Raw genomic sequence first — 27985 nt, 5'->3', positions numbered from 1 at the left:
TCAACACCAAAGTTACCTAAAGTCGCCTAAAGTTGTACCCAAAATTCAAGTATCCACACCCACACCGCTTATATTTTATTTGATCTGTCAATTAAAAAAGCAAATGTCAAACAGATTCGCCTGCAATCAAACATTTACGGATTACGAATTGATGATTTTATTTTAGTGCGCTAGTGATTGTTTATGAGATAATAGAATATAATTTTGTACAAATCGAAGGAGATCTTATTCGTAAATAACAATAGGTAAGTGAAATCACAAATCTTATTGGCGATTTTTACGTTTATGGCGTATTTTTTGCTGAGTAATTTGTACAACGTCGTTGTCACTTTGCCAATTATTTGGAGATCACCCGTAATATATCCGAATACCGTTCCCGTTAAATTGTTGAAATAACAAATTTGATTCGGCTGACAACAGTAAATTACATTTTATTCAAAAATTTAAGGTTATATGCGCGAACGTAATTTTTCCAATAGGTATTCTGAAAGGGTTTGTTTTGGGGTTTCTTTAGAGAACTGCCGCACGTATTATAGGTTTTTTGTGGGTGCGGGATGGGGGGGAGGAGGGGGGGACCCTCCCACCAAAAGGGGAAAGTTAGGAAACCAATAGTTTTGGAGAAAAATCAATTTTCCTATTCTAACCTCAAAATGTATGGAATTGGTGTAACAAAAATTTTACGATACATAAATAAAATACAAACAAGTTGTGAAAACCTACGTAGTTTTTTTTATTTGAGTGGGAATCGCCCTAAAGTCGCTTCTGGCACTCGCCGGCCGCTGCCGCGGCACGCTCGCTTCGCTCGCTCGGCTCGTGCGGCAGTTCAAGAGTAAACCTAACACGCTCGTCGCTTCGCTCCTCGCTACCTATTTGGATATTAAAAATAAAAGTTTAATAGTTTTTTAACCTACCTACGTAGATTTTTTTTTGTTTGAGTAGGAATCGCCCTAAAATCGCTTTTGGCACTCGCCGGCCGCAGCGTAAAGTCACAGTACAGTGAAATGGAACGTCTTGGTCCGCTTTTCCGCTTTTTTGCACAACAAAACGGATAAATGCACTTTTTTCGCACAAAAAATTATTAACTTTAAAAATTAATAACTAAAAAACTACAAGTTTCCTAACGATAATATTTTGGAATTACAATCTTACATTACCTAGCTATCTAAAAATATAAATATTTCCAACAAATTCGTGCGGCAGTTAACTAAAGCCAACCCTTTGTTTTTATTTAGCGATTACAAAGATTAGAATAATTTTAACTAACAAAGGAATATATACGCCGAAATAATGATGTTCATTTATTATGCGCAACTTTCTCTTAAGTTTAAAAGTAATAAATGAAAAATCAAAAATGTAAAACTATGTAACCCACAAAAGTAGTATACCTAAATAAATATTATAATTTTCGACAGGTTTTGAACTAGATTCATTTGATACATAGACTTCTTAGTCAAATATATGATCAATCTACTTGACCTGAATTTTTTCTATAGCTAAGGAATCTAATAAAATATTTCTGTATATTTTTATATTTACCACAACACTAATTATTATTCATAGAAAGTAGGTTGTATGTTTGTGGTGTATTGACCTTAAAAGTGCTCAACTGTTATTGAAAAATATTCTCCAGCACACATTATTCCTGAGACAGACTACAATTTAGTTTTCGTAAAAAAAAAACAAATCACATAGGTATGTATTAGCAACATGTGTGAGTTATTCTATACTAGCTTTGCGCCCGCGGCTTCGCCCGCTTTGTCTAAAACCTAATAAATTATATAGGTACTAAAACCTACCTCTTGAATTACTCTATATATTTAAAAAAACCGCATCAAAATCCGTTGCGTAGTTTTAAAGATTTAATCATACAAAGGGACATAGGGACAGAGAAAGCGACTTTGTTTTATACTATGTTTGTGATACCTAATAAAAATGAATTGCCTGAATGTGTTGGTAAGTGCAAACTTCAAGAATGGCTGAACGGATTTCATTAATTCTTTTTTTATAATATTCCTTGAAGTACAAGGATGGTTCTTATGGAGAGAAAACGTAAACATGCACCACAGGCGAAGCCAGGGTGGACTGCTAGTTTAATATACAATTATTTCACTTAACATAAACAAAATATTGTGTAACAATTTTATTGTTATTTATTGTTTGAACATGCTAATCTCAGGAACTACGGGACCGATTTGAAAAATTCTTTCACTGTTAGGTAGCCTGTTTATCAAGGAGGGTTAAAGGCATAGTATAGTATCATGTAGGCATCATCACTCTAATAGGAGTGAAGCAAAGTCTGTCAAACTGCAGGGCTCAACGACTAGTATCAAATAAATTAAATCAATTAACTATTTATAAAGAATTCTATTATAATAATGTTTCCAGGTACATGAATAGGACATCCAATGATGTCACTGAAGCCACGCTATGTTAACTTCCAGGAGACCTGGGCCAAGCTGAAGGAAACTGTAAGTTTCAATTCTGTTTTTATTCCATAACATTCTTTGACGTGACAACGTCTTATAATTCGATAGAGCCGGGTGCTCGCACGAAAAAACATGACTCATGCGGCGTTACCTCGCTCTGAGGCGTTCCATGCTTGAAGTGCGAGCGAGAGTGCGGAACGAGCGACAAAGAAGCATAATCGGACGTTGTCACGTTCAACTATTGTCAGTAAACCGCCTTTACAGACTAACTACCAATTTTTTTATTGAACAGAAAGAAAAATAAATATGTGTATAATATGTAATACAGCATACAATAGCAAGTACAGAAGAGACAAAACTTGAATGAGTTTGTATTTGCAGCTGTGCCGCGCGGTTTCACCCGCGTGGCTCCGCTCCTGTTGGTCTTAGCGTTATGATATATAGCCTATAGCCTTCCTCGATAAATGGGCTATCTAACACTGAAAGAATTTTTCAAATCGGACCAGTAGTTCCCAAGATAAGCATGTTCAAACAAACAAACTCATCAGCTTATATTAGTATAGATAAAAATATTTTTTTTCAACCCTTCAAGAATCAAATCAAAATAGCTAACAACCTATTAATAATAATAGTATGTATTAAGTATTAATATAACATTATTATTGCTTGTGATAGACAACAATTTAGACTATCAAATTAAAATGTAATGCATTTCGATGTATGACCTATTTCCACCTATCTTATACATATCTATTGTTAGAAAACTTGGTCAATCTAAATACATATAATATTCTAGGTAATTATGCATTATGCATAGACAAATCTATACTAATATTATAAAGCTGAAAAATTGATTTGTTTGAACGCACTAATCTCAGGAACTGATGGTCCGATTTGAAAAATTCTTTCGGTGTTAGATAGCCCATTTATCGAGGAAGGCTATAGGCTATATAATAATATCATCACGCTAAGACCAACAGGAGCGCAGCACTAAACTCAAACTCAGACTCAAACATTTATTTATTCAATTAGACTTCTTCGAGAAGCACTTTTGAAACGTCAATACATATTTTTAACATTTACCACCGATTCGGAAAGCAGTATCAGTATGTAGAAGAACCGGCAAGAAACTGCGGGTAAAACCGCGGAGCACAGCTAGAAAATAAATAAAAATTTGTCAAATAAAGTTTTTGGTAACTTACAGGTGGCAGGCGTGGTAGCACTGCAGGCGGTCGAACGCGCGGTTTGGAACACGCGTTTCTCCGACGTTTACGCGCTTTGTGTGGCGCACCCCGAACCGTTGGCTGATAAACTGTATGACGAGACTAGGTGAGGAAATTATAAAAAAATAAGCTTATCTATACATTTTTATAAAAGAAAGTCATGTTAGTTACACTATTTATTAGTCAAGAAGGGCTTAACTGATTTGGCTGAAAATCGTTGGGGCGGTGATTAAAACCGGGAATTATCGATGACCAATAAAAAAAAAAGAACTACCCTCATAAATTTAACAATGTTATAAATTGACAAACATTGTAAATGTATGAAATTTTATATGTACTACGAAACGAAACTGCCTCCGAAAAAAAATATTATTCTATGTATGAAAACTACGAAAACATTTCCAAATGTTTTACAAGTGTTTTTTAGTATTTTTATGACAGTTAATATTTTTTAGCAATTTGTTTTTAACGTGATAACGTTTTAAAAATCGTTTTATTCGGGTGACATGTTCAGAAACTTGTGTCACACCAAAACCTCACGAGCGCGATCGCAGGTATAACGAGAGAGAGACGGACCGATCTCCCGTCTCATCTCGAGCGCTGCCACTGCATTATGTTATCACGTAAACATCTCGATCGTAAACCTACTTTACAAACTACCATTTTTTTTCACCTAACGCCGTTTCTTCGTTAAATGTATAAGAAGTTAACAATCGATTCATATTATCATAAATAGTATGTTTATTAAGGTATAAGAAATTAAGAAAACAATCTCCTATCATCATCCTACTAATATTATATTTCATCGCTTCATTCTTCAGATATTATTTACTATGTAGTTCCCTTTTTCAATGCTAGCAACCACGCACGCCTTTAGATTTTTTTTTTTTTTTTATATTGAGGGTATTACGACCTGACAAGTATTTGCTCGCTTTGAACGATATTCATTCCTTTTTCGTGCGCCGCAACATACGGACGTCTCAAATAAGTGCAAGTTTCGTCATGTTGAAGAGAAATTCGAAGGAGAAAATTGATTATAGTATGAAGATTAGGAAGTTAAAGAAACATAAAACCTATAATATCATCTTCGGAATCCGAAGACGACACAAGTAAGTACTTACTTTGGAGTTTTAAAGTGTCTTTATTTCGATCTGTAATACGACGAATGAAAGTTTCTTGTAACTTACGAAATTAAAGCGTTGAAAAATATTCAAATATTTTTCGTTTATACCGGGAGGTTGTCCGAGATGGCATCACAAAGGCAATTTAATAGCTCATGATTTCTAGAAGTGAAATAATATGTATTTACATATTACTTTATGCCGGGAGGATGTCCGCGATGGCATCACAAAGGTTATGTAATTTTTTACTTTAGAGTACATACTTAAGTATTATTAATGTATTGAAATACATATTTATACCGGGAGGATGTTCGAGATAGCATCACAAAGGTAATTTAATAGTTCATGACTTCTAGAAGTGAAATAATATTTACATATTATTCAATTTATGCCGGGAGGATGTCCGCGATGGCATCACAAAGGTTATGTAAATTTTTACTTTAGAGTACATACTTAAGTATTATTAATGTATTGAAATACATATTTATACCGGGAGGATGTTCGAGATAGCATCACAAAGGTAATTTAATAGTTCATGACTTCTAGAAGTGAAATAATATTTACATATTATTCAATTTATGCCGGGAGGATGTCCGCGATGGCATCACAAAGGTTATGTAATTTTTTACTTTCGAGTACATACTTAAATATCATTAATGTATTGATATACATATTTATACCGGGAGGATGTTCGAGATAGCATCACGAAGGTTAAAATCGAAAATTTTTAATAGAATAAAAAATAAAAATAAAAGCCGGGAGGATATCCGCGATGATATCACAATGGTATTTTTATTGGAAAATTATAAATCTTTATTGGTACATATATAATTAGTAATTACTTGTTTAATAATTACCAGCTTACCAGGAGGCTATTCGAGATAATAGCACGATGGTTTGTTAGTTGAATATCAACTTATGTTAAAAAATAAAATAACCCTAAATCATAATTTTATAAGTACCCTCGATAACAAAATTTTTTGTTACCGGATCCAGATATCCTAGAAACGGTCCACCGACAAATTCTTTGCCGGGAATTATGTACATTACGACGGATTCAGCTGCGCTTCAAGCAAATGAACCAGTAACGGTTGATACCACGGCCCCTCAATCGGAGCCTGTCGACTTAGAACCTGATATCTTAGCAGCATTGGGCGAGGCTAATGATGTGATTCCAGAATATGGTGAAAAAATTCACGAAAGTCTCGCCAAAATATGGTTGCCGATCCTTAAGAAAGTTTTCTAAAAACTTATTAGATTCCCGAAAATTGCGTATTACTCCAGGCTCCTACGTAAATTTCGGAGATTCAGGCTGCAGATCCCTGAATCCGGTAAATTCTGGGATAAGAAAATGGTTAATTTGCATTGGCAATAATTGGGGGACGTTATAACAGGCGTTAATAATAATCCCCTATTTACGTAGTAAGAACAAGTTCTTAGTTCGTAGTAAGAAATATAAGATGGAGGCCAATAAGTTTATAAGTGTATATGTCGCATATTCTCGGACCTCCATCATCGACAAACGGAATCAAGAAAAAAGTTTACTAGGCCTTGTTTAGACAAAACTTTTTTGCAAGTTGTCGATCATTCTGAAAGGGATAATACATTGTTTGGAGACAATGTATCGGATAAAATATAAGCTTCGAAGGTTATTACACCAAAACCTTATAGTTCACATGCTCATACAGCACACACATCTCGCAATAGTTTCCAGGGAAACTGGCAGACACCTTCTCGCTTTCAGTCAAACAGGGGGGGGCGAGGAGGTTACAAGAGGGACATACAAAGACCAATCCCCTCTTCGTAGCCAAAGATGACCAGCTCGAGCTAAGATTGTGCACCAAAATAACAATAAAGATTTAGTTACGTTATTTTACGATTGTTGGCGTAAAATTACTAATAATACAACCGTTCTTAAATGGGTTAAAGACGGTGTGGATTTACCATTTTTTAATGAAGTTTTTCAAAATTCAGTGCGTACTTAATTTTGGTCGGGGCAATATAAAGCTGACATGCCTGTGGCAATAAATAACCTTATAGACTTGGGAGATATTCATGTTTGTAACCCAGTAAAGGGCAAATATATCCCAAATATATTTTTAGCACATAAATCAAACGGCGGTAAAAAATTCATACTTAATCTTAATAAATTTATATTAAAAATGTCACTTTAAAAATGGAAGATCATAGGACGGCGTCGAAACTTATTCCCGAAAATGTTTCATGGGCTACAATAGACCTTAAAGAAGCTTACCTTTTAATGCCAATTGAGCCGGTATTTCACAAATTTTTCATAAATAACAAAGGTAATAGCATAACTTAAAGAGTTTAAAGCTATGCCCTATGGTCTTTCTATTGCGCTAAGAGTGTTTACTAGGTATATTAATGAAGGAAGCATTCTTAAGCCGAGGTTCTAAGTCTGTCATTTACCTCGACGATATTTTATGTACAGGTAAAAATTATACTGAATGCCTAAATAATTTAAAAGAGACAATAAAACTATTATCTTGTCTAGGCTTGGTAATCACTATTGAAAAAACTTCATTGGTTCCAAGTCAAAAATGTAAATTCCTTGGGGTTATATATGATTCATGTAACCTAACTTTCTTTGCCTGATGATAAACGTAATAGCATTGCACATATTTTAATTAATAAATTTTCAAAATTACCTATTTGCACAATCCGAGAATTCGTGTCGTTAGTGTCTTTATTTTTAAATCAACATAACAATTAAATTGGTGGTCACAACATAATATATAAAACAAATTTTATGAAATCTCCAAAATTTACATTAGGTATTTTTTCAAATGTCTCAAGGACAGGTTGGGGTCTTTTTGCAATAAGTAATAAACGAGTGCATGGTTCATGGAAAGAATGTGAAAAAATCTATCTCATAAATTATTTAGAGCTGCATTTTTAAATTTATAAACATTCGCAAACACCTATTCTAATTGTGCAATATTATTACGAATTGATAACAAAACTGCAGTTAGTAACATAAATAAAATGGGTGGCATACAATTTCTCCACCTTAACAAACTAACAAAGTAACTGTGGCAATGATGCGAGCATCGAAACATATGGTGGTTCGCGTCTTATAGGTATTAATAGTAAAAATAACGTCGACACTGACACAGCCAAGAAGAATAAATCCGGATATCGAATGGAGTTTGTGCAATGAAACATATCAAAAAATTTGGAAGAGCATTAGGTACAATACTAAATGCAGAAAGTAAGTGTCGTGGCATCTCGACCCTGATGCGTCATGTGTCGACGCATTCACCATAAATTAGAATAATATAAATTTTTACGCATTTCCCCATTTACTTTTATTTTGAGATGTTTACAAAAAATAGTTGAATCGATATCGAAGTCGATACGAAGCGTGTGGGATACAAGTTTCTCCGTGGTGGCCTTCGCAGCCATGGTTCCCTCTCGTCAGAGAGCAAATATCATCAAAAATTATATATTTGAAAACAGATAGGTACGAATCTAACGCATTCTCATCCCAGTCCAGCGCCCACTGCACTCACATCTAACGCTGGCTGCAGCGAGGCTCTCCGTGAAGCCTTCCTACGGAGATACATCCCATGGGAAGCTATCTAACTAATGTTGGCATCGCTTTCGAGTAACACTAAGAAGCAATATTATAACGTAACATATCAATTATGGTGGCAGTTTTGTCTAAATTGGAATTTTTCCAATTTTGAGAGTACAGTAGCGGCTGTCATATCATTTATAACAGAAGAGTTTAACAAAGGGGTTTCGTATGGTACTTTAAACTCACACGTCTGCCTATCTTTAATATTAGGAAATAATATCGGGTCAGATGAATGCCTAAATACAATTATTCTTGGGACCCACAATTAGTTTTGAACCATATCTTAAGCTGGTTTCCTAATAGAAACGTAAAATTGGAACAATTGAATAAAAAATTAGTAATTTTATTAGCGCTGTGTACAGCACAGCGAGTGCAGACGTTATCTCTTATAAATATTAATAATATTTATTTCTCAGGCATCACTGCCTGCTAAATTTTTCATTACAGACCTCGTAAAAACTTCAGCTCCAGGTAGAGATCAACCTTTTCTTAAACTTCCATATTTCAAACAAAATATAAGTATTTGCCCCGCTACTGCACTGTCTGATTATATCTATGTCACAAAACATTTTAGGAAGGATGAGGAAAATAGATTATTACTTACTTTTACAAAACCGAATAAACCTGCCAATCAAGATCCAACAATAAGTTGTTGGATCAAAAATGTGTTATCGAAAAGTAGTGTCAACATTTCAATATTTAATTCACATAGCACAAGACACGCTTCAACTTCTGCTGCCTCTGCTAGTGGTGTATAATATACGTAAAACTGCTGGTTGGACAAAACATTCCAAAACCTTTGCATAAACTTAATGTATTTAATGAGAACGAATTTGCATAATCGATTTTACAGAAATAGTATTTAATTATATTTTCGTTAATTTATAATACAAAATTAATAATATTGATGTTTACGTTTTATTCTAAACTTGCACCCAAAATGGTTCTTACAAAACTTTTATCTCTTAACATCTACATAGTAAATAATATCTGAAGAATGAAGCGATGAAATATAATATATGATCAAACGAACTTCAGAGTGAAGTTCGATCATTATTATATGAATCGCTTCATTCGAAGATATTAACACCCACCACACCCTAACCCAAAGTTTTGTAAGATTAGACTCTAAAAATAATGAATATCGTTCAAAGCGAGCAAATACTTGTCAGGTCGTAATACCCTCAATATAAAAAAAAAAAAAAAAATCTAAAGGCGTGCGTGGTTGCTAGCATTGAAAAAGGGAACTACATAGTAAATAATATCTTCGAATGAAGCGATTCATATAATAATGATCGAACTTCACTCTGAAGTTCGTTTGATCATATATTATAAAGGCGAAAGTTTGTATGGATGTTTGTTACTCTTTCACGTAAAAACTACTGAACCGATTACAATGAAATTAAGCACACATATAGAGGGTAACTTGGATTAACACATAGGATAGGTTTTATCCCGGATTTCCCACGGGAACGGGAACTATGCGGGTTTTTCGTTGAAAACGCGGGCGAAGCCGCGGGCGGAAAGCTAGTATTCTTATAAATCCTACATTTATTTTCAGAAAATTCCTCGAAGAACATGTGTCTGGTCTTCTCGAGAGGGTAAAGGGTACATCGCCTTTGGAAAGCAGCGATTATAATGACGGTCTACTTACCAGGTATGTTGTTTTATCTATACTAATATTATAAAGAGGAAAGGTTTGTAATTATGTATGTATGGTTTTCACGCAACTACTGGACCGATTTTGATGAAATTTGGCACAGATAATCCATACTAATATTATAAATGCGAAAGTAACTCTGTCTGTCCGTCTGTTACTCAATCACGCCTAAACTACTGAACCGATTTTCATGAAATTTGGTATGGAGATATTTTGATACCTGAGAAAGAACACTTTTTATCCCGGAAATCCCACGGGAACGGGAAGTATGCGGGTTTTTCTTTGACTGCGCGGGCGAAGCCGCGGGCGGAAACCTAGTTACAAAACAAATATATGTGTTGTTATTACAATTTTATAGTGCTAATTCATTCTACTCACTATCTGGGTGTGCAAATATTTAAACAAAAATAATGTATGCGTGTACTAGAGTACACCCGTAAGAAGTGAAACTTCTTTATGACCTTAAAAATGTCACGAGTATGGCGTAACGCAAAAATGTCACGCGTACGGCGTAACGCAAAAATGTCACGCGTACGGCGTAACGCAAAAATGTTACACTAAATTTTTGTCCAACCCCGATAAAGAAGTTTCACAAACATTTATTTATTCAATTAGACTTCTTATAAAAGCACTTTTGAATCGTCATTACATATTTTTAACATTTACCACCGATTCGGAAAGCAGTATCTATGGAGAAGAACCGGCAAGAAACTCGATGATTTAAACTATGAATCATGTCAGTATTACAGTTTGATTTTACAAAATATGTGACTGCATATATCATAACTAGCTGTCTCCTGCGGTTTTACCCGCAGTACTCCGCTCTTGTTGGTCTTAGCGTGATGATATATAGCCTATAGCCTTCCTCGATAAATGGGCTATCTAACACCGAAAGAATTTTTCAAATTGGATCAGTAGTTCCTGAGATTAGCGCGTTCAAACAAACAAACAAACTCTTCAGCTTTATAATCTTATAATCTTATATATCTTATAATATAAAAATGAATCCCAAAATGTGTTGGTAAGCGCATAACTTGAGAACGGCTGAACCGATTTCGATAATTCTTTTTTTATTATATTCCTTGAAGCACGAGGATGGTTCTTATGTAGAGAAAACGTAAATATGTACCACGGGCGAAGCCGGGGCGGACCGCAAGTCTTATATATAAAAATGAATCGCAAAATGTGTTGGTAAGCGCATAACTCGAGAACGGCTGAACCGATTTCGATAATTCTTTTTTTATTATATTCCTTGAAGTACAAGGATGGTTCTTATGTAGAGAAAACGTAAATATTATGTACCACGGGCGAAGCCGGGGCGGACCGCTAGTCTTATATATAAAAATGAATCGCAAAATGTGTTGGTAAGCGCATAACTCGAGAACGGCTGAACCGATTTCGATAATTCTTTTTTTATTATATTTCTTGAAGTACGAGGATGGTTTTTATGTAGAGAAAACGTAAATATGTACCACGGGCGAAGCCGGGGCGGACCGCTAGTATTAGTATAGATATGCCAAAGAACTGTCTTTTAATTATGGTTTTCAGATTTTTTAAACTTTACTTATTATTTTAATGTCTATTGAATCAAGCGAATTCAGTCTAATTTCAAAATTTTTATCCCTACTAACATTATAAATGCGAAAGTAACTCTGTCTGTCTGTTACGCTTTCCCGCTTAAACCTCTCAACCGATTTTGATGAAATTTGGCACAGACAATCTTTAGACCCTGAGAAAGAACATAGGCTACCTTTTATTGCGAAATATGTACCATGGGCGAAGCCGGGGCGGACCTCTAGTATTTTATAATTATTTTTTTCGTATTTTCAGATATGTCGCCGCGTGGAAGGAATACAGTCAAGGCGTAGCATATCTAAATAGCCTATATTCATATCTTAACCTACAACACGTTAAAAGGCAGAAGGTTAGTGTTTTTATATGTGTTTAACCGACTTTGATAAAAAGGGTAATGTTTTAAAACATTCCAGGTGGGTTTTTGAAATATTAAAAAAAAAATAATCAAATATGTGTTTTTCAGATGATTTTGATGAATAATTTTGGCAATGAAACATAAAACATATTAAATATTATTTAATATTTTTGATGAATCACTACATAGTATAAAACAAAGTCGCTTTCTCTGTCCCTATCTTAAATCTTTAAAACTACGCAACGGATTTTGATGCGTTTTTTTAATAGATAGAGTTGATTCAAGAGGAAGGTTTTAGCATATAATTTATTAGGTTTTAGACAAAGCGGGCGAAGCCGCGGGCGGTAAGCTAGCTACATATAAATGTTATATTTGATAATAAAATATTTAATTTATATTTTATTTATTATTAATTTGTGTAATAATGTCCTTTAATATTTATTTATTTATTTATTTATTATTTCAGGTATCGGATGCAGAAATAATTTACGGATCTGCGGCTACAGTCAGTTGTCCAGAACATGATTCGAGACAGTTGGAGGTAATTAATAATTTGCTATACAATCTTCTTATACAGGGTGTCACACTATTGGTATACTAAGCGCGAAGAGACTTGTAGTTTTTCATACACTGATCACGTAAAAAATACTTAAACGCGAAAATTTTTTTCTAAATTTTTCCTGAAAATCCATGTTTTCTTCTCTAGCTTCGCGCAGCCGGCATATACCGCTTCTCTAATGTGAGCATTTTGTCTATGAAAACATAATATTAAACGATAGCTCATGTGCTGGTGACAAAGTTGGGCGGGTTGCTTGTTATGGGTGTACACATAGAGTTTTAAGAATTCATCTACTTGAAAAAAAAATGCGTCTGGAATTTTTTAAGTATTTTTTACGTACTTAGCGTATGCAAATCTATAACCTCCTTTGGGCTTAGTATACCAACAGTGGGACACCCTGTATATAAAAATGAATCGCAAAATGTGTTGGTAAGCGCATAACTCGAGAACAGCTGAACCGATTTTTTTTTTTTTTTTTTTTTTTTATGTCAGAGCAAGCAAAGGGGCAGGTGGGCCACCTGATGGTAAGTGGTCACCACCGCCCATAAACACTTGCAACACTAGAAGTGTTGCAGGTGCTTTGCCGGCCTTTTATGGACAAATAAGCTCTTTTCTTGAAGGCCCCAATGTCGTAGTTGTTCGGAAACACCGCAGGTGGCAAATTGTTCCACAGTTTCACCGTACGCGGAAGGAAGTTGCGGGTGAAGCGGACAGTGGTGGAGCGCCAACCATCCAGATGGTGCGGATGGAACAGATTTTTACGGCGTGTGGTCCGGTGGTGGAACTGTGCGGCTGGTAGTAGATGGAACAATTCCTCAGAGCACTCCCCATAGTAGATTCTGTACAGTATACAGAGAGACGCAACGTCTCTTCGCACTGACAGAGGATCGAGCCTATCGGAAAGCCTACGGTCATCGACAATTCGAGCTGCTCGACGTTGGATGCGGTCAAGAGGAAGGAGTTGGTACTGTGGAGCTCCGGCCCAGAGATGAGAACAGTACTCCATATGCGGTCGCACCTGAGCCTTGTACAGCTGAAGTCGGTGGGCCGGCTTGAAGTACTGTCTCGATCTACTGAGCACACCAAGCTTTTTCGAGGCTAATTTAGCCTTCGCTTCCAAATGACTGCGGAATTGAACGTCACTCGAGATTTCAACTCCGAGGATTCCGATTTTCGGCGATATACTAAGGGGAGTACTCTTAAACCGAGGTTCTACGACAAATGGGGTCTTTTTAGCGGTGATTTCGATAATTCTTTTTTTTATTATATTCCTTGAAGTACGAGGATGGTTTTTATGTAGAGAAAACGTAAATATGTACCACGGGCGAAGCCGGGGCGGACCGCTAGTTAATAATAATTATTTGTTGTAGTAGAAGTAATTAAAAAGGGAAAAGATGTGATTTTGTTCTTTTATTATTTGAGTACAGAATTACTCGATCAATTTTAAAATAATTCGTCAGTAGTATTAAGTACATTTGTTCACAAATAAAACAACAATTGTCATTTTTTTCATTCCTTGGTTTTATCGATAAAATAATGTGATTCTTTTTTCTACAAATTGACTATGTGTTTTTCTGTTTTCATACAATTTAAAATAATATGTGGATCGACACTTTTACACAATTACTTTACAGAATTATTTTTACTCTAGTAACTCGTTTATTCTGTAAAATTTTCATGTTTATTGATATCGATCTTTTCTCATTTTTTTTTTATTTTTTGTCCAACTCGACTAGTAACAAGTTATTTTTCTTAAGCATATAATGATTTTTATGTTTTTTTTCTTATTTTATCGTTGTTTCGTAGGTAGGCGAGCTCGGTCTAGTAATATGGGAGCGTGCGCTCGTCCGCCCGCTTGCTGACGCTCTGACGTCACGCATCGTTGGTGCATTGAGTGCAGCGCGGGACTCGAACCCGGAACCGACGGACGCGCGGACCCTGCGCACGGCTGTGTTGAGCACTGTGGATGTGCAGGTACGTGTAAAGTGACAAAAAATTGCGAAAAAAATTACATAAAATACGAAAACACAGCAAAGACACTATTTCTCACAAAAGATTGCAAAAAAAATGCGAAAGATACACTATAATCCATCAAAAAATTGGTTGTTTGTAAAGTAGGTTTACGATCGAGATGTTTACGTGATAACGTCTTATTGGTGGCAGCGCTCGAGATGAAACGGGAGATCGGTCCGTCTCTCTCTCGTTATACCTGCGATCGCGCTCGTGAGGTTTTGGTGTGACACAAGTTTCTGAACATGTCACCCGACTAAAACGATTTTAAAAACGTTATCTCGTTAAAATTGACGTAAAATTCTAATAAAGACATATTTGAGAGCTTTGACTTAAAACCCTACCATAAAAAAATACGAAAGATGCGAAAAAATTACGACTATTGAAGGTAAACTTCTTTATCGGGGTTGGAAAAAAATTTAGTGTAACTTTTTTCGTTACGCGTGACATTTTTCCGTTATCGATAGGCGCCATCTTTTCCTTATCCCTACCACGCGTGATTGACGTATTTCTGTATAGTTGCATATAGTAAATTATTTTTTGAAAAATAACGTCATAAACAAGTTTCACTTCTTACGTGTGTATACTAGTACACGCACACATTTTTTTGAAGTGAAACTTCTTTATCGGGGTTGGAAAAAAATTTATCTTCTACTGTACATTGTGTAGTATTAATAAGTTTTTGTAACCTTTCTAATGTTGTGAGAAACAAATAAAGACCATTTTATTATTATTATTTTTATTAGTGTAACATTTTTTCGTTACGCGTGACATTTTTCCGTTACGCGCCATCTTTTTCTTATCCCTACCACGCGTGATTCGACGTATTTCTGTAAAGTTGCATAAAGTAAATTATTTTTTAAAAAATAAGGTCATACAGAAGTTTCACTTCTTACGTGTGTACACTAGTACACGCACACATTTTTTTTAATAAAGGGCCACTCAAAGTACTAGGACCTCATACTTCCATAAGAGGTGTCACTACTACAACATAGTCTATCTCTTTCAGTCGTTCCGCGTGCGTACCCCCCTCTCGCTCTACCAGCAGCTCGTAGTAGAACCGTTTCTGTCAGCGGCCGCGGCTCATCACTCGCGCCGTGCCGCGGAATTGCTCAACTCTGGCGATGTTTCCCACTTCATGAAGTATGTGCTTGATGGTGAGTATCAACTTCAAGTGAAAATCTCATCAAATTTTGTCAAGCAGTAAAAAAAAATTTTTTTGACGGACAAAAATTTAAATTATGAATTTCTTGATATCATTGTGTAATAAATGGTTAATTATTATTTTTCTGTATTTTGACGATTCAAAAGCGCTTCTAAACGAAGTCTAGTTGAATAAATGTTCTAGTTTAAGCTTTGAATAAAAAGTAATAAATACAATGCAATCCATGAAAGAATAGGAACGTCAACGTGATGACGTCACAATATGGCGATGCGTCGATCCTTTTCTAAATTGAACCACAGTAAATTATGTTTTGTTGTCTATACTATCTATACTTCTATACTTTTATACTAATATTATAAAGAGGAAAGGTTTGTAATTGATATTTATGTATGTATGTATGTATGGTTTTCACGCATAAACTACTGGATCGATTTCAAATATTCTTTCACCATTAGAAAGCTGCATCTTCACTGAGCAACATAGACTATATTGCATTTTCAAAAAAATTAGAGATCCTTACCAAAAATGCAATAATGTAACCCAAGGTATTGTTTTTACATTTTACATTAAATAAATAATGTATGTTTGTCCGTGTACAGGTCTGGAACGCGAAATAGCACTAGGCAATAAGTACTTACACTCATCTTCATCTGAAGCGGTGCGAGCTTGTTATGAACAAGCTTGTGTCGCCGCACATTTACCGGCTTTACATGCTGAAGTGGAGAGACTGTTGAGAGAGGCTTGTGAAGATTCGCCGATGGCTGGCGAGGTGAGTTGGGCCAATGTGGGCCAATGTCGGCAAATGTGGGCAAGTGTGGGATTGATTGGGAACGGAACTGTTGGAGGACGTTAGTGAAGATGGATGGTGATGTGGGTTGGTCGATGTTGGGCCAACGTAGGCCAATGTGGGACAAGTTAGGGATGAGTGCATTACGAACAAGCGTGTGAGGTCGCATACTTATGTGGTCGTACACAAACAGGGTCAATGACAATATTTATGTCATTGACGTATTAAAAATAACTAGACTGACAATCGCCCAATAATTGACCGCCAAAAAAATATCTAAGCGGCATCGTATGAAACATTCATTGAAATTAACACCTTATTTCCTGGCAGTAATGTTCAATATCTATTGGATCGCTCAATAGAAAACTCTGCTTAATTCAAAACTCTGCCAGTTTTGCTTCAGACAGTTTTTAAACGATTGTCAGTCTAGTTGTATGTTACACGTCAATTCTATTTTACATATTATCAGAAATATTAATATTTATTTCTATAGAATTAAAGTTATTCACATTTTTCAAGCTTTTGACGACGCGGTTGGCGCAGTGGTAAAGTAACTGCCTACTGAGCCGACGGTCCCGGGTTCGATCTCCGGTCAGGGCAAATATTTGTGTGATGAACTCAATTATTTGTTCTTGGGTCTGGGTGTTATCTATACATGTATTTATTAAATATTATATTTAATATTTATCGTCGCCTAGTACCCACAACACAAGCCTTAATTGAGCTTACTGTGGGGCTAGGTCGATTTGTGTAATAATGTCTTATAATATTTATTTATTTTAATTTCTTTTTTTCATCTTATAGAATAATATCGACCAAAAGGAACGTCATTTAAATATATTTTTCCTATATTTTAGCGTCGCGAAGACCTAAAACGCATGTATGCCTTGCTCAAGCCTCTCGGCCAGAATGCGTTGAGACCGCTCATAGAAGCTGCGCATGCGCAAGCCGCGAGAGAAGGCCTGGCTTTATTGGGTTCGGAACATAGTAAGGATGATGTGAGTATAACTTAATTGTTACTTAAATCACTTAATAACTTAGATCACTTAAGGTATACTTCAATGAAAAACTCATAGAAACTGCGCAAGCCGCGATGGAAAACATGAATTTACTAGCTTTGGAATATAGTAAGGACGATGTAAGTATAACTTAACTCTGACTTAAGTTAAAAGTCACTTATATTATGACCGCTCATAGAAGCTGCGCATGCGCAAGCCGCGAGAGAAGGCCTGGCTTTATTGGGTTCGGAACATAGTAAGGACGATGTGAGTATAACTTAATTGTAACTTAAGTTACTTATACACATAAAGAAAAAAAAACTTCTTTGGTGAGATCCAAAGATACCAAAATCGTCGCCTTAATACATGACGTGGCGGTATTGCCATTCGGAATATAGTGACGATGTAAGTATAACTTAAGTTAAAAGTCACTTAAAGTGTGCTTAAGGGAAGAAAACTCGTAAAATCTGCGTACGCGCAGGTCCAGAGACACGCACTAGCTTTACCAGCATCGGAACATAACTTAAGTTACTTATAATATACACATAAGGAATACAATGTGTGTCGAGTACACGTGTCAGAAGTGAAACTTCTTTAGATTCAAAGGTGCAAAAATCGTCGCCTCACCCCATGACGTGACGGTATTGCCATGACGCGACCTTGAAATTTTACTCACAACGCGCCTAAAGAAGTTTCACTAAAAAATATATTAATATTTTTTTTTATTTCGCAGGCGCACACGCATTTTGTGCATTCAATGCTGTCTTTGCACAGTAAATATAAGAAATTGTTCGCCGAAGTGTTTGGAGGTGCGCAAGCGTTCGTCGGCGCTTTGGATAAGGTAATCGTATATATAAAATTCGTTAGTTACCATACTCCTCCAAAACGGCTGGGCCGATTCTCATGAAATTTTGTGTTTAAAATTAAAATTCGTAAGCGCCATTCACATTTTTATCAAAAAATAAATGAAAATATTTAGTATTTTCTAAATCTAAAACAGTCACGAAATCGAGAAGGTAAATACTTATGTATGCCGCTGGTGGAAAGCTAGTCAATTATAAAACTACCGTATTATGTACATTTAAATATGTCCCTATATTTTTTTGTCTGTTTCAGGCGTGTTCAGAAGTAGTAAACTCCCGTGCCGAAGGGGAACCATGCGCCCGGGCCCCAGAACTATTATCCCGATACTGCGACGCATTATTACGTCGCAAGGGCTCAGAGAGGGACGCGGACGAGAAACTATCGGCCGCCATTGTTGTGTTCAAATATATAGACGATAAGGACGTGTTCCAGAAGCACTATGCAAGAGCGCTGGCACGTAGGCTGATACACCAGCTGTCTGCGAGTATGGAGCAGGTGAGAATCGGTAAAAATCGGTTTTTTGAAAAAATCGGTTTTTTTGTGAAAATATCGATTTTTTGTGAAAAATCGTTTTTTTTTGCGACAATGATCGGTAAATAGGTAGGAAAGTAGCTGGAAGGGTAGCGGGAGGTGTTGCAGTGAAAACCGGTTTCTTGTCAAAAACTACAAAAACGCAGGCTATACATACAGGCTACACCACCATCTTTTTTTTTTTGTTGTGAAAAATCGCCTTTTTGTAGGTTCAATGGTCAGTAAATATGTGGTAAAGTATATTATATACAGGGTGTCCCACTGTTGGTATACTAAGCTCAAAGGAGGTTATAGTTTTGCATACGCTGAGTACGTAAAAAATACTAATAAAATTCCAGACTGCCGCTGAACCCGCCCAACTTTGCCACCGCATGTCAGGTATCGTTTAAGATTATGTTTTCATAGACAAAATGCTCACATTAGAGAAGCGGTATATGCCGGCTGCGCGAAGCTAGAGAAGAAAACATGGATTTTCAGGAAAAATTTAGCAAAAAAATTTTGACATAAATTTGTTGTTTAAGTATTTTTTACGTGATCAGTGTATGCATAACTACAAGGCCCTTCGCGCTTAGTATACCAATAGTGGGACACCCTGTATATAGTAAAAGTATATTTTTCGATTTTTTGTGAAAATATCGTTTTTTGTAAAAAAATCGTTTTTTGTATATTGATGTCTTGGTCTGGCAGGACGCAGAAGGCTGATCACCTACTTGTCCCTAAAGAAAATCGATCAGTGAAACAGATGCATAATGCATCTGCCCCTTACCCCACTAGGGGACATGGGACTTCACTTTCTTATTAAAGTATATTTTTCATTAATTCATTAAATTTAATTTCACAGGAAGAAGCGATGATAAACCGTCTGAAAGCGGCATGCGGTTACGAATTCACGAACAAATTGCACAGAATGTTCACGGACGTTGCCGTTTCAGCGGATTTGAACGCCAAGTTCCAACAGTACTTGAGGGATAACAACTTGGCGACGAACACCGGGTTCTTTATACAGGTAATATTTGTCGATTCAAAAACCGGTTAATCGGTATCATCACTACATAGTATAAAACAAAGTCGCTTTCTCTGTCCCTATGTCCCTTTGTACGCTTAAATCTTTAAAACTACGCAACGGATTTTGATGCGGTTTTTTTTAATAGATAAAGTGATTCAAGAGGAAGGTTTTGGTATATAATTTATTAGGTTTTAGACAAAGCGGGCGAAGCCGCGGGCGGTAAGTTAGTATTCTTATATATCTTAAACCTTGGATAAGAAATGTTAACTTGGCTACGAATTGTAGGATTTTTTAAACAGGATATTAAACAGGATAGTTAACTTTGCACAGATATTGACTTATTTAAACAGGGTAAACTTGGCAACGATAATGAGTTATGTAAAAAGTTTCGCGAACATGGCAAATATTGGGAACTAGCTTTCCACCCGCAGCTTCGCCCGCGCAGTCAAAGAAAAACCCGTAGGTATAGTTCCCGTGGGATTTCCGGGATAAAACCTATCCTATTTCCCGGGATAAAAAGTAGCCTATGTCCTTTCTCGGGTATCAAAATATCTCTATACCAAATTTCCTGCAAATTTGTTAAGTAGTTAAGGCGTGATTGAGTAACAGACAGACAGACAGAGTTACTTTCGCATTTATAATATTAGTATGGATATTAAGTTATTTATACAGGGTAGTTAACTTGGCAACAAAGATTGACTCATTTAAACAGTTTCGGGAACATGGCAATGAATATTGACTTATTTACACAGTTTTGGGAACATGGCAACGAATATTGACTCATTTAAAGTTATACCTCTATTTAAGAAAGGCGATCAAGAAGACTGTAACAACTATAGACCTATCTCGATTTTACCAACATTAAGTAAGGTATTCGAAAAGTTAATATTAAACCAATTGACTAGTCACTTTGCTTCTAATAATTTGCTGCACACCAAACAGTTTGGTTTCACAAAGGGGCGCTCAACCACAGATGCTGGAGTTGCACTACTAACACATATATATAAGGCATGGGAAAACTCAAAAAATGCTTTGGGGATATTTTGTGACCTCTCCAAGGCATTTGACTGCGTTGAACATTGTACATTATTGCGTAAACTTAATCACTATGGGATTAAAGGACAAGCTCAGAACCTCATAGCCTCATACCTGCATGATAGGATACAAACTGTAGTTGTTAATGGAGAACGTTCTAGCGGTGCGTCAATTAACATTGGTGTTCCACAAGGATCTATTTTAGGACCCTTCTTGTTCTTGGTATATATCAATGATCTACCTTATTATTTACAGGATAGGTGTGAAATAGTTCTGTTTGCAGATGATACCTCATTAATATTCAATGTGGATAGGCATGACCCAAATGTTGACGAAGTGAACAGTACTCTTTTACACATATCCGACTGGTTTACTGCTAATAATTTATTATTAAATGCCAAAAAAACAACTTGTGTTGAATTTTTACTACCTAACGTTAAAAAGTTGAGCAGAAATATTACCTTGAACGGGGAGGTATTACACCCTACAGAATCGACTGTATTTCTTGGGTTAACATTGGACGAGAAACTACAGTGGGGAGCCCATGTCAACACCGCTGCAGGTAAGCTCAGTTCAGCAGCATATGCAGTCCGAAAGGTAAGGCATCTCACCGATGAAGATACAGCTAGATTGGTTTATTTCAGCTACTTTCATAGTATTATGTCCTATGGAATTCTACTATGGGGCAGGGCAGCAGATATAGAAACTATATTTATCTTACAGAAAAGAGCCATTCGCTCTATATATAATTTACGTGCTCGGGACTCACTAAGAGATCTCTTTAAGAATACTGGTATCCTTACTGTACCATCACAGTATATATTTAATAATATTTTGCATGTACACAAAAATGCCGACGTACACACAAGAGTAGGAGGTAGACACTGTTATGGCACAAGGAACAGAAATAGAATTGAAATGCCATTTTTCCGATTAGCTAAAGTTAAAAATTCATTTATGGGTCAAGGTATACGCTTTTACAATAGAATTCCTCTTAATATTAAAGAGTTTGGTAGTGCTAAATTTAAAACTTATGTAAAAAATATATTAGTTCAGAGAGCCTATTATAGCATTAAGGAATATATGGAAGATGAAAATCCATGGAGGGTTGTCGCGTAAGAACCACAGGACAGTTCTTTGGCATATTATGATATATTATGTAGTTAGATTTAAGTTACAGATTATGTAATATTGACAATATGATTTTAAAAGAGCAACTATGGAGTTTCTTGCCGGTTCTTCTCCATAGATACTGCTTTCCGAATCGGTGGTAAATGTTAAAAATACTTATGTAATGACGATTCGAAAGTGCTACTAAAAGTAGTCTAATTGAATAAATAAATGTTTGAGTTTGAGTTTGAGTTTAAACAGTTTCGGGAACATGGCAACGAATATTGACTTATTTACACAGTTTTGGGAACATGGCAACGAATATTGACTCATTTAAACAGTTTTCGGAACATGGCAACACAATTTATAACAAAATTATAAGTTTTTTTTTGTTCTAGGTGCTCCAAGCGGGCGCTTGGCCACTTGGCGGGGCCATGGCCCCCTTGGCCCCACCGCCCCAACTCGAACGTCCCGCGCGTTTGTTCGAAACGTTCTACCGCGCTTCGTTCTCGGGACGACGGTTGGCTTGGTTACATCACTTGTGTACGGGTGAACTGCGGACGAGATATACGCAACGATTGTATCATATCAACGCTACTACGCCGCAGGTGGGTGTTAAAGTCGCTAAAACAGTTGGCCAAGTTAGTTTTAGAACTACTAAAGTGTGTTCTTGGGGGGTTTGGTCACTAAAACACTTGGCCAAGTCATTTTTAGAGCGATTTTTGGTGATTTAAATGTATTTTGGTCACTTAAATTGGTAGCCAAGTAGGTTTAGGACACTTTTGGCAGGGTTCGGTAACCAAAAGGGTAGCCAAGTCACTTTTACAGCGATTTTCGGTGATTTAACTGTGTATTATGAGGGGTTTGGTCACTAAAACAGTTGGCCAAGTTAGTTTTAGAACTACTAAAGTGTGTTCTTGGGGGGTTTGGTCACGTACACCTTTAGAGCAATTTTCGGTGATAAAAATGTGTTTGGTTTAATAACTATAATAATTAATATAACAAAAATTAATTTCAACAGTGCGCACTCCTGCTAATGTTCGAAACTACCGACACACTAAAAGCTCGCGAAGCACGCGAAGCCTTACAACTAAGCGACGAAGCTTGGACTCGACATGTACGGCCTCTAATCGAAGCTGGACTGATATCCTCGCGAAATACGAGCGAAGCGAGCGAAGCGAACACCGAAGCGAACAGCGAAGTTAGTGAAATAAGTGAAACTGAGGAGCTTGTGTTGAATCTAACGTTCAGTTGTAAACGCACGAAGATTAGATTGACGTGTGCTGCCGCGCCGCCTGCACAAGGTTGGTTGTTATATTTTTTATGTTTTAATTTAGATTTGCATATAAATTAGATTTTTTTCAGGTTAGTTTTGCGAGGCAATTTTTTTTTAGTTTAGTTCGTGATCCTATTTTTTCTGTTTTAAAAGTGTATGTTAGCTTATATGTGTGTTTAACTTGTGAATGTGCAAATTAATCGAATTTGCTTGAAAACGGTTGAGTAAAATTTAATATTAAGCTCAATAATTTTTTATTTATTTCTTATTGTTTATTTATTGAGGGTCTTAGATCATTAAGTAATGGATGGAGTACGCTGGCAAATATAAATTAAAAAAATAAATTAAAAAATATAATCTAACTAAACTTTCTGCTGATTTTGGTGCGGGGAGGGTAACTCACACTATTGAAACACAATCACACATTCACAAAAATAATTTGTGTCACGAAAGTCGTAAAAATTTACGACCTTTTAAGCGACGAGTTTTTAAATTCAACTCTATCCCTAAGTTCATAAAGATTAAATTTGAATTTCATTCCAAGTTGTCTCGTGGGGAGTGTGGTTCAATATCGCGTTCTAAATTCAACTTTATAACTTATATCATAAAGATTAAATTTTTATTTCTTTAAAAGATAGTCTCGTAAGGAATGCGGTTCATTATCGCGTTTTAAATTCAACTTTATCTCTTAGTAGATAAAGATTAAATTTGTATATTTTCTTTCCATGATAGTCTCGTCTCTTTCTCTCTCGAAACATGACTCGATTATTTGTCTTGATCATATCGCTAAACGATACATCGACGATTATTAGAAATTGCATTTAATTAGAAATGTACGTTAAAAAATAAAAAAATATACACAAATTAAAGGTTATTCCATCTTTTTTAATATTTGACATGGTTGAATTGCTTCTGCAAGACTTGACAGTGCAAAACGGCATTTTTAGCGGAGCACTCGCAGACGTCCTTTCGATGTTTTACGAATACGCAGAGTGTTTGTAATCGATTACGCAAGTAGTTTTTATGAAAGCATAAGATTTTTCGATTCGAATAATCTTATACCTCGGCAAAAGGGGAAACGCCTGCGAGTGTTATCCATTACTTAATGATCTAAGTTGAGGGTAGAACAGAGTACAACATAATATCAAAATCATGAACGATGATTCCTTCCTAGAAAATATTCGTGTAAGTTGTGACATATACTTTTAGGCAATTAGTATATTTTATATCCTATTTAATAATAATAAAAATATTATATTATAAACATGTAGCCAATATAACAATTAAGTTTTTATAAACATTCAACTGTTATTCATTAATTTATTCAAATTATTCATTCATTAATTTATTCAAATTATTCATTCATTCATCCAGGTGGCACGGGCACTGGCGCGAGTGGTTCGAGCGAGTCGACTCACTGCGACGACGACAGGAAAATGTATTTACAAGCAGCCGTAGTGCGTATTATGAAGCAGAGAAAGGTATTTATTTAAAAGAATTATTGTTAAAACACTCGGGGACTGCCGCGGTAAAGCTATTGCATGCTATGCCTTCAAGCCACACCTCCGTGCCCGTCCCCGTGGGGAGCGTGAGGTTTTTCGTTACGGAATTTGGTCCCCGCGCTCAAGGCCCGCGATAGAAGCTATGCAATAGCTTAAAAATAACATTTTATGATATACTAGCTGTGCTTCCCGGTTTCATCCGCGCGGCTCCGCTCCTGTTGGTCGTAACGTGATTATATGTAGCCTTCCTCGATAAATGGGCTATCTAACACTGAAAGAATTTTTCAAATCGGACCAGTAGTTCCTGAGATTAGCGCGTTCAAACAAACTCTTCAGCTTAAACTCAAACATTTGAACTGATTCGTCATTTTTACTCAATTCCAACTTCTTTTATTTATTAACTTTAAAAAGATAAAACTTTCTCTCATTTCATAACTCAGTTTTATTTCTATAAATGTATGTTTTTTTTAAACAGGTACTCCGCCACACGGAACTCATACAGGAAGTCGTGTCTCAAGCCCGAGGGTCCTTCGCCCCTTCAGTCGCCATGATAAAGAAATGTATCGAAGCCCTAATTGATAAACAGTACTTGGAAAGGGCGCCTGGAAACTTGGATACTTACTCTTACCTCGCGTAGAAGTTGAATTGAGGATGAGGATGGGAGGATGGGATCGGGGATGGAAAGATGCAAGGATGAGGATAGGAGGATGGAATGATGGGATCGGGGATGGAACGATGCAATCAGGATGTAGGATGAGGATTGTTTAATGATAGTAGAGGGATTGTTTAACCCGATTTTAGTTCTAAAAATGCAAATTATGTAGAAAAGCGATGGGTTTATTTATTTTAAGAAACGTGTAATATATGATTTTAAATTTATAAAATATATCGTCTATTAAATATAAAAGATCGAGTGTCAAAAGTGAAACTTGTTGCGAGATTCTAAGATACCAAAATCGTCGCCGTGCTTTTTGAAATTTTCCTTGAAATTTTACTCTCATAGAAGTTTCACTCAAAATTTATTATGACTTGTTTTTACTCGAATAAGTTGAACTTTTAACTCCAAATTGCTATTAAAATGATTGTAATAATAATTAAATAAATATTTACTGGAAAAGGATAGAAAAATATTGAAGATGGAGTGATGTATTCGAGGATAGGATGATTGGTTTCAGGATGGAGTTAGTATTTAGTGTATAAGTATTTTGTAACTTTTGTAAAATATAAAAAAATACCAGAAATATAGTTAAATCACAATTAAGCGGTTTTCATTTTTACAAGATTCTGTTATGCTTATAAAAAAACTGCGTGTGTGCCAAGCACACGTGTCAGAAGTGAAACTTCTTTGGCAAGATTCAAAGATACTAACGTGACGGTTTTGCAATGACACGACTTTGAAATTTTACTCTCAACGCGCTTAAAGAAGTTTCACTTCAAAATAATATAATCAAAGTTTTACTTATAAAATCATTTAATTTATATACTAACAGTTTAAGTAACGCCAAAAATTGTATATTAATAAGAATTTAAAAGAAAATTATTAAATAATGGTATGAGTTAGAATGAGAGGAATCACAAAATATGTCTAAATTATTATAAAACACAATTTTTTATTGAATATTGACTACGATAACTGCCTCAATGTAGTGAACATGAATATCATCTAGTGTAGGAGTAATATTTTAACGGATTTAAAGCTGTTTAAATTCGCTTTACAATTAATTTCTAAGTAATGACCGGGTTATGGCAAAACAGCCTTAGGTGCATAGGCCCATATTAATAAATCGAACACATACTCGCGTTCAAGTACGAAATCAGTTGATACACTCCCAAGTTCAGTTCAGCACCTTGAAATCATTGCTGATTAATAAATACATATCAAAAAAAGACGTGTGGCACTCGGGGACTGCCGCGGTAAAGCTATTGCATGCTATGCCTTCAAGCCACACCTCCGCGCCCGTCCCCATGGGGGGGGGGGAAGCGTGAAGTTTTTTTCGTTACGGAATTTCGGTGCCCACGCTCAAGGCCCCTGATAGATGCACGCGTGAGCGTAGATCCGAGAGGTCCTGGGTTGGATTCCCGGTGGAGATGAAGAAAAAAAAATGTCTCGGTCTGGTATGATACAGAAGGCTGATCACCTACTTTTCCCTAAAGAAAATCGATCAGTGAAACAGATGTATGCATAATGCATCTGCCTCTTACCCTACTACGGGGACACGGGACTTCACTTAAGTGACAGCTCAAGTTTTGTTTATAGCGTAGCTGTTCAAATTTTTGCGTAAGAGCATACTCAATTCTGAGATCGGTTTATTAATACGAGCCTAAGATATGACTACTGGCCGGGCTATGGCAAAACAGCCTTAGGTGCATAGAAATAGCTAATTTTGAATGCCTTAATTTTTTGTACAGGGTGTCCCACTGCTGGTATACTAAGCTCAAAGGAGGTTATAGTTTTGCATACGCTGGGTACGTAAAAAATACTTATAAAATTTTAGACGCCTTTTTTTTTCAAATAAATGAATTCTTTAAACTCTTATGTGTACAACCATAACAAGCAACCCGCCCAACTTTGCCACCAGCACGTGAGCTATCGTTTAAGATTATGTTTTCATAGACAAAATGCTCACAGTCACATTAGAGAAGCGGTATATGCCGGCTCCGCGAAGATAGAGAAGAAAACATGGATTTTCAGGAAAAATTTAGCAAAAAAATTTTGACGTCATTTTGTTGTTTAAGTATTTTTTACGTGATCAATGTATGCAAAACTACAAGTACCTTCGCGCTTAGTATACCAATAGTGGGACACCCTGTATAAGCATTAATATAAATATAATCTACGTATAGAAAATTAATAAAAGCAATGATACTTGAGCTTAATTAAGCACGATGAATACAAGGGAATATTTTTTATTAAGGCTATAATAGCACAACTTTAGGATATCTCCTAGATACAAATTAGGATCACCCTCCTATCCTCAAAGTGTATCCTCCATCCCCGAGCGGTCGTTATAATAATTTATAAATAAATTAGTTAATAAATATTGTACGGATGCCGTTTATTGTTGTTTTATTTCTTACCTATATCCTTATTATATTTGAATATATTTATGTTTACAAAAAACCTATTACATAATACAAAATTAATGCATGTCCCTTGAACTCATATCATTTTTAATTGAAG

At 35.9% G+C, this 27985-nt stretch overlaps 1 protein-coding gene across 1 annotated transcript; it reads left to right on the top strand.

The window, feature by feature from the left end:
• Positions 1-88: 88 nt before the first annotated feature.
• Positions 89-27861, top strand: Cul2 (cullin 2). The gene is made up of 17 exons (XM_090118631.1): positions 89-245; positions 2386-2468; positions 3631-3755; positions 9933-10028; positions 11862-11955; positions 12428-12502; positions 14327-14494; positions 15540-15687; positions 16295-16464; positions 17340-17480; positions 18214-18321; positions 18597-18839; positions 19717-19881; positions 22425-22634; positions 23048-23330; positions 24677-24783; positions 25280-27861. The coding sequence occupies exons 2-17, from the start codon at positions 2406-2408 to the stop codon at positions 25439-25441; spliced, it is 2358 nt and encodes a 785-aa protein (XP_089974757.1). The 5' UTR covers positions 89-245; positions 2386-2405; the 3' UTR covers positions 25442-27861.
• The last annotated feature ends 124 nt before the right edge of the window (positions 27862-27985 follow it).

Source organism: Colias eurytheme, chromosome 30 (genome assembly GCF_061535395.1).
Source record: "Colias eurytheme isolate Ceu_HAF_F1 chromosome 30, ilColEury1 Martin Lab GWU primary, whole genome shotgun sequence".
Taxonomy (NCBI): domain Eukaryota; kingdom Metazoa; phylum Arthropoda; class Insecta; order Lepidoptera; family Pieridae; genus Colias; species Colias eurytheme.
The sequence above is the reverse complement of the archived record's forward strand: the minus strand, read 5'-3'. Positions and strand labels throughout refer to the sequence as shown.

Bases quoted from the DNA above. Each gene is read 5' to 3' on its own strand.
- Cul2 (XM_090118631.1), top strand. From the start codon at position 2,406: ATGATGTCACTGAAGCCACGCTATGTTAACTTCCAGGAGACCTGGGCC. The intron at 12,503-14,326 runs GTAATTAATAAT...GTTGTTTCGTAG, and splicing joins ATGATTCGAGACAGTTGGAG to GTAGGCGAGCTCGGTCTAGT. The intron at 19,882-22,424 runs GTAATATTTGTC...TTTTTGTTCTAG, and splicing joins ACACCGGGTTCTTTATACAG to GTGCTCCAAGCGGGCGCTTG.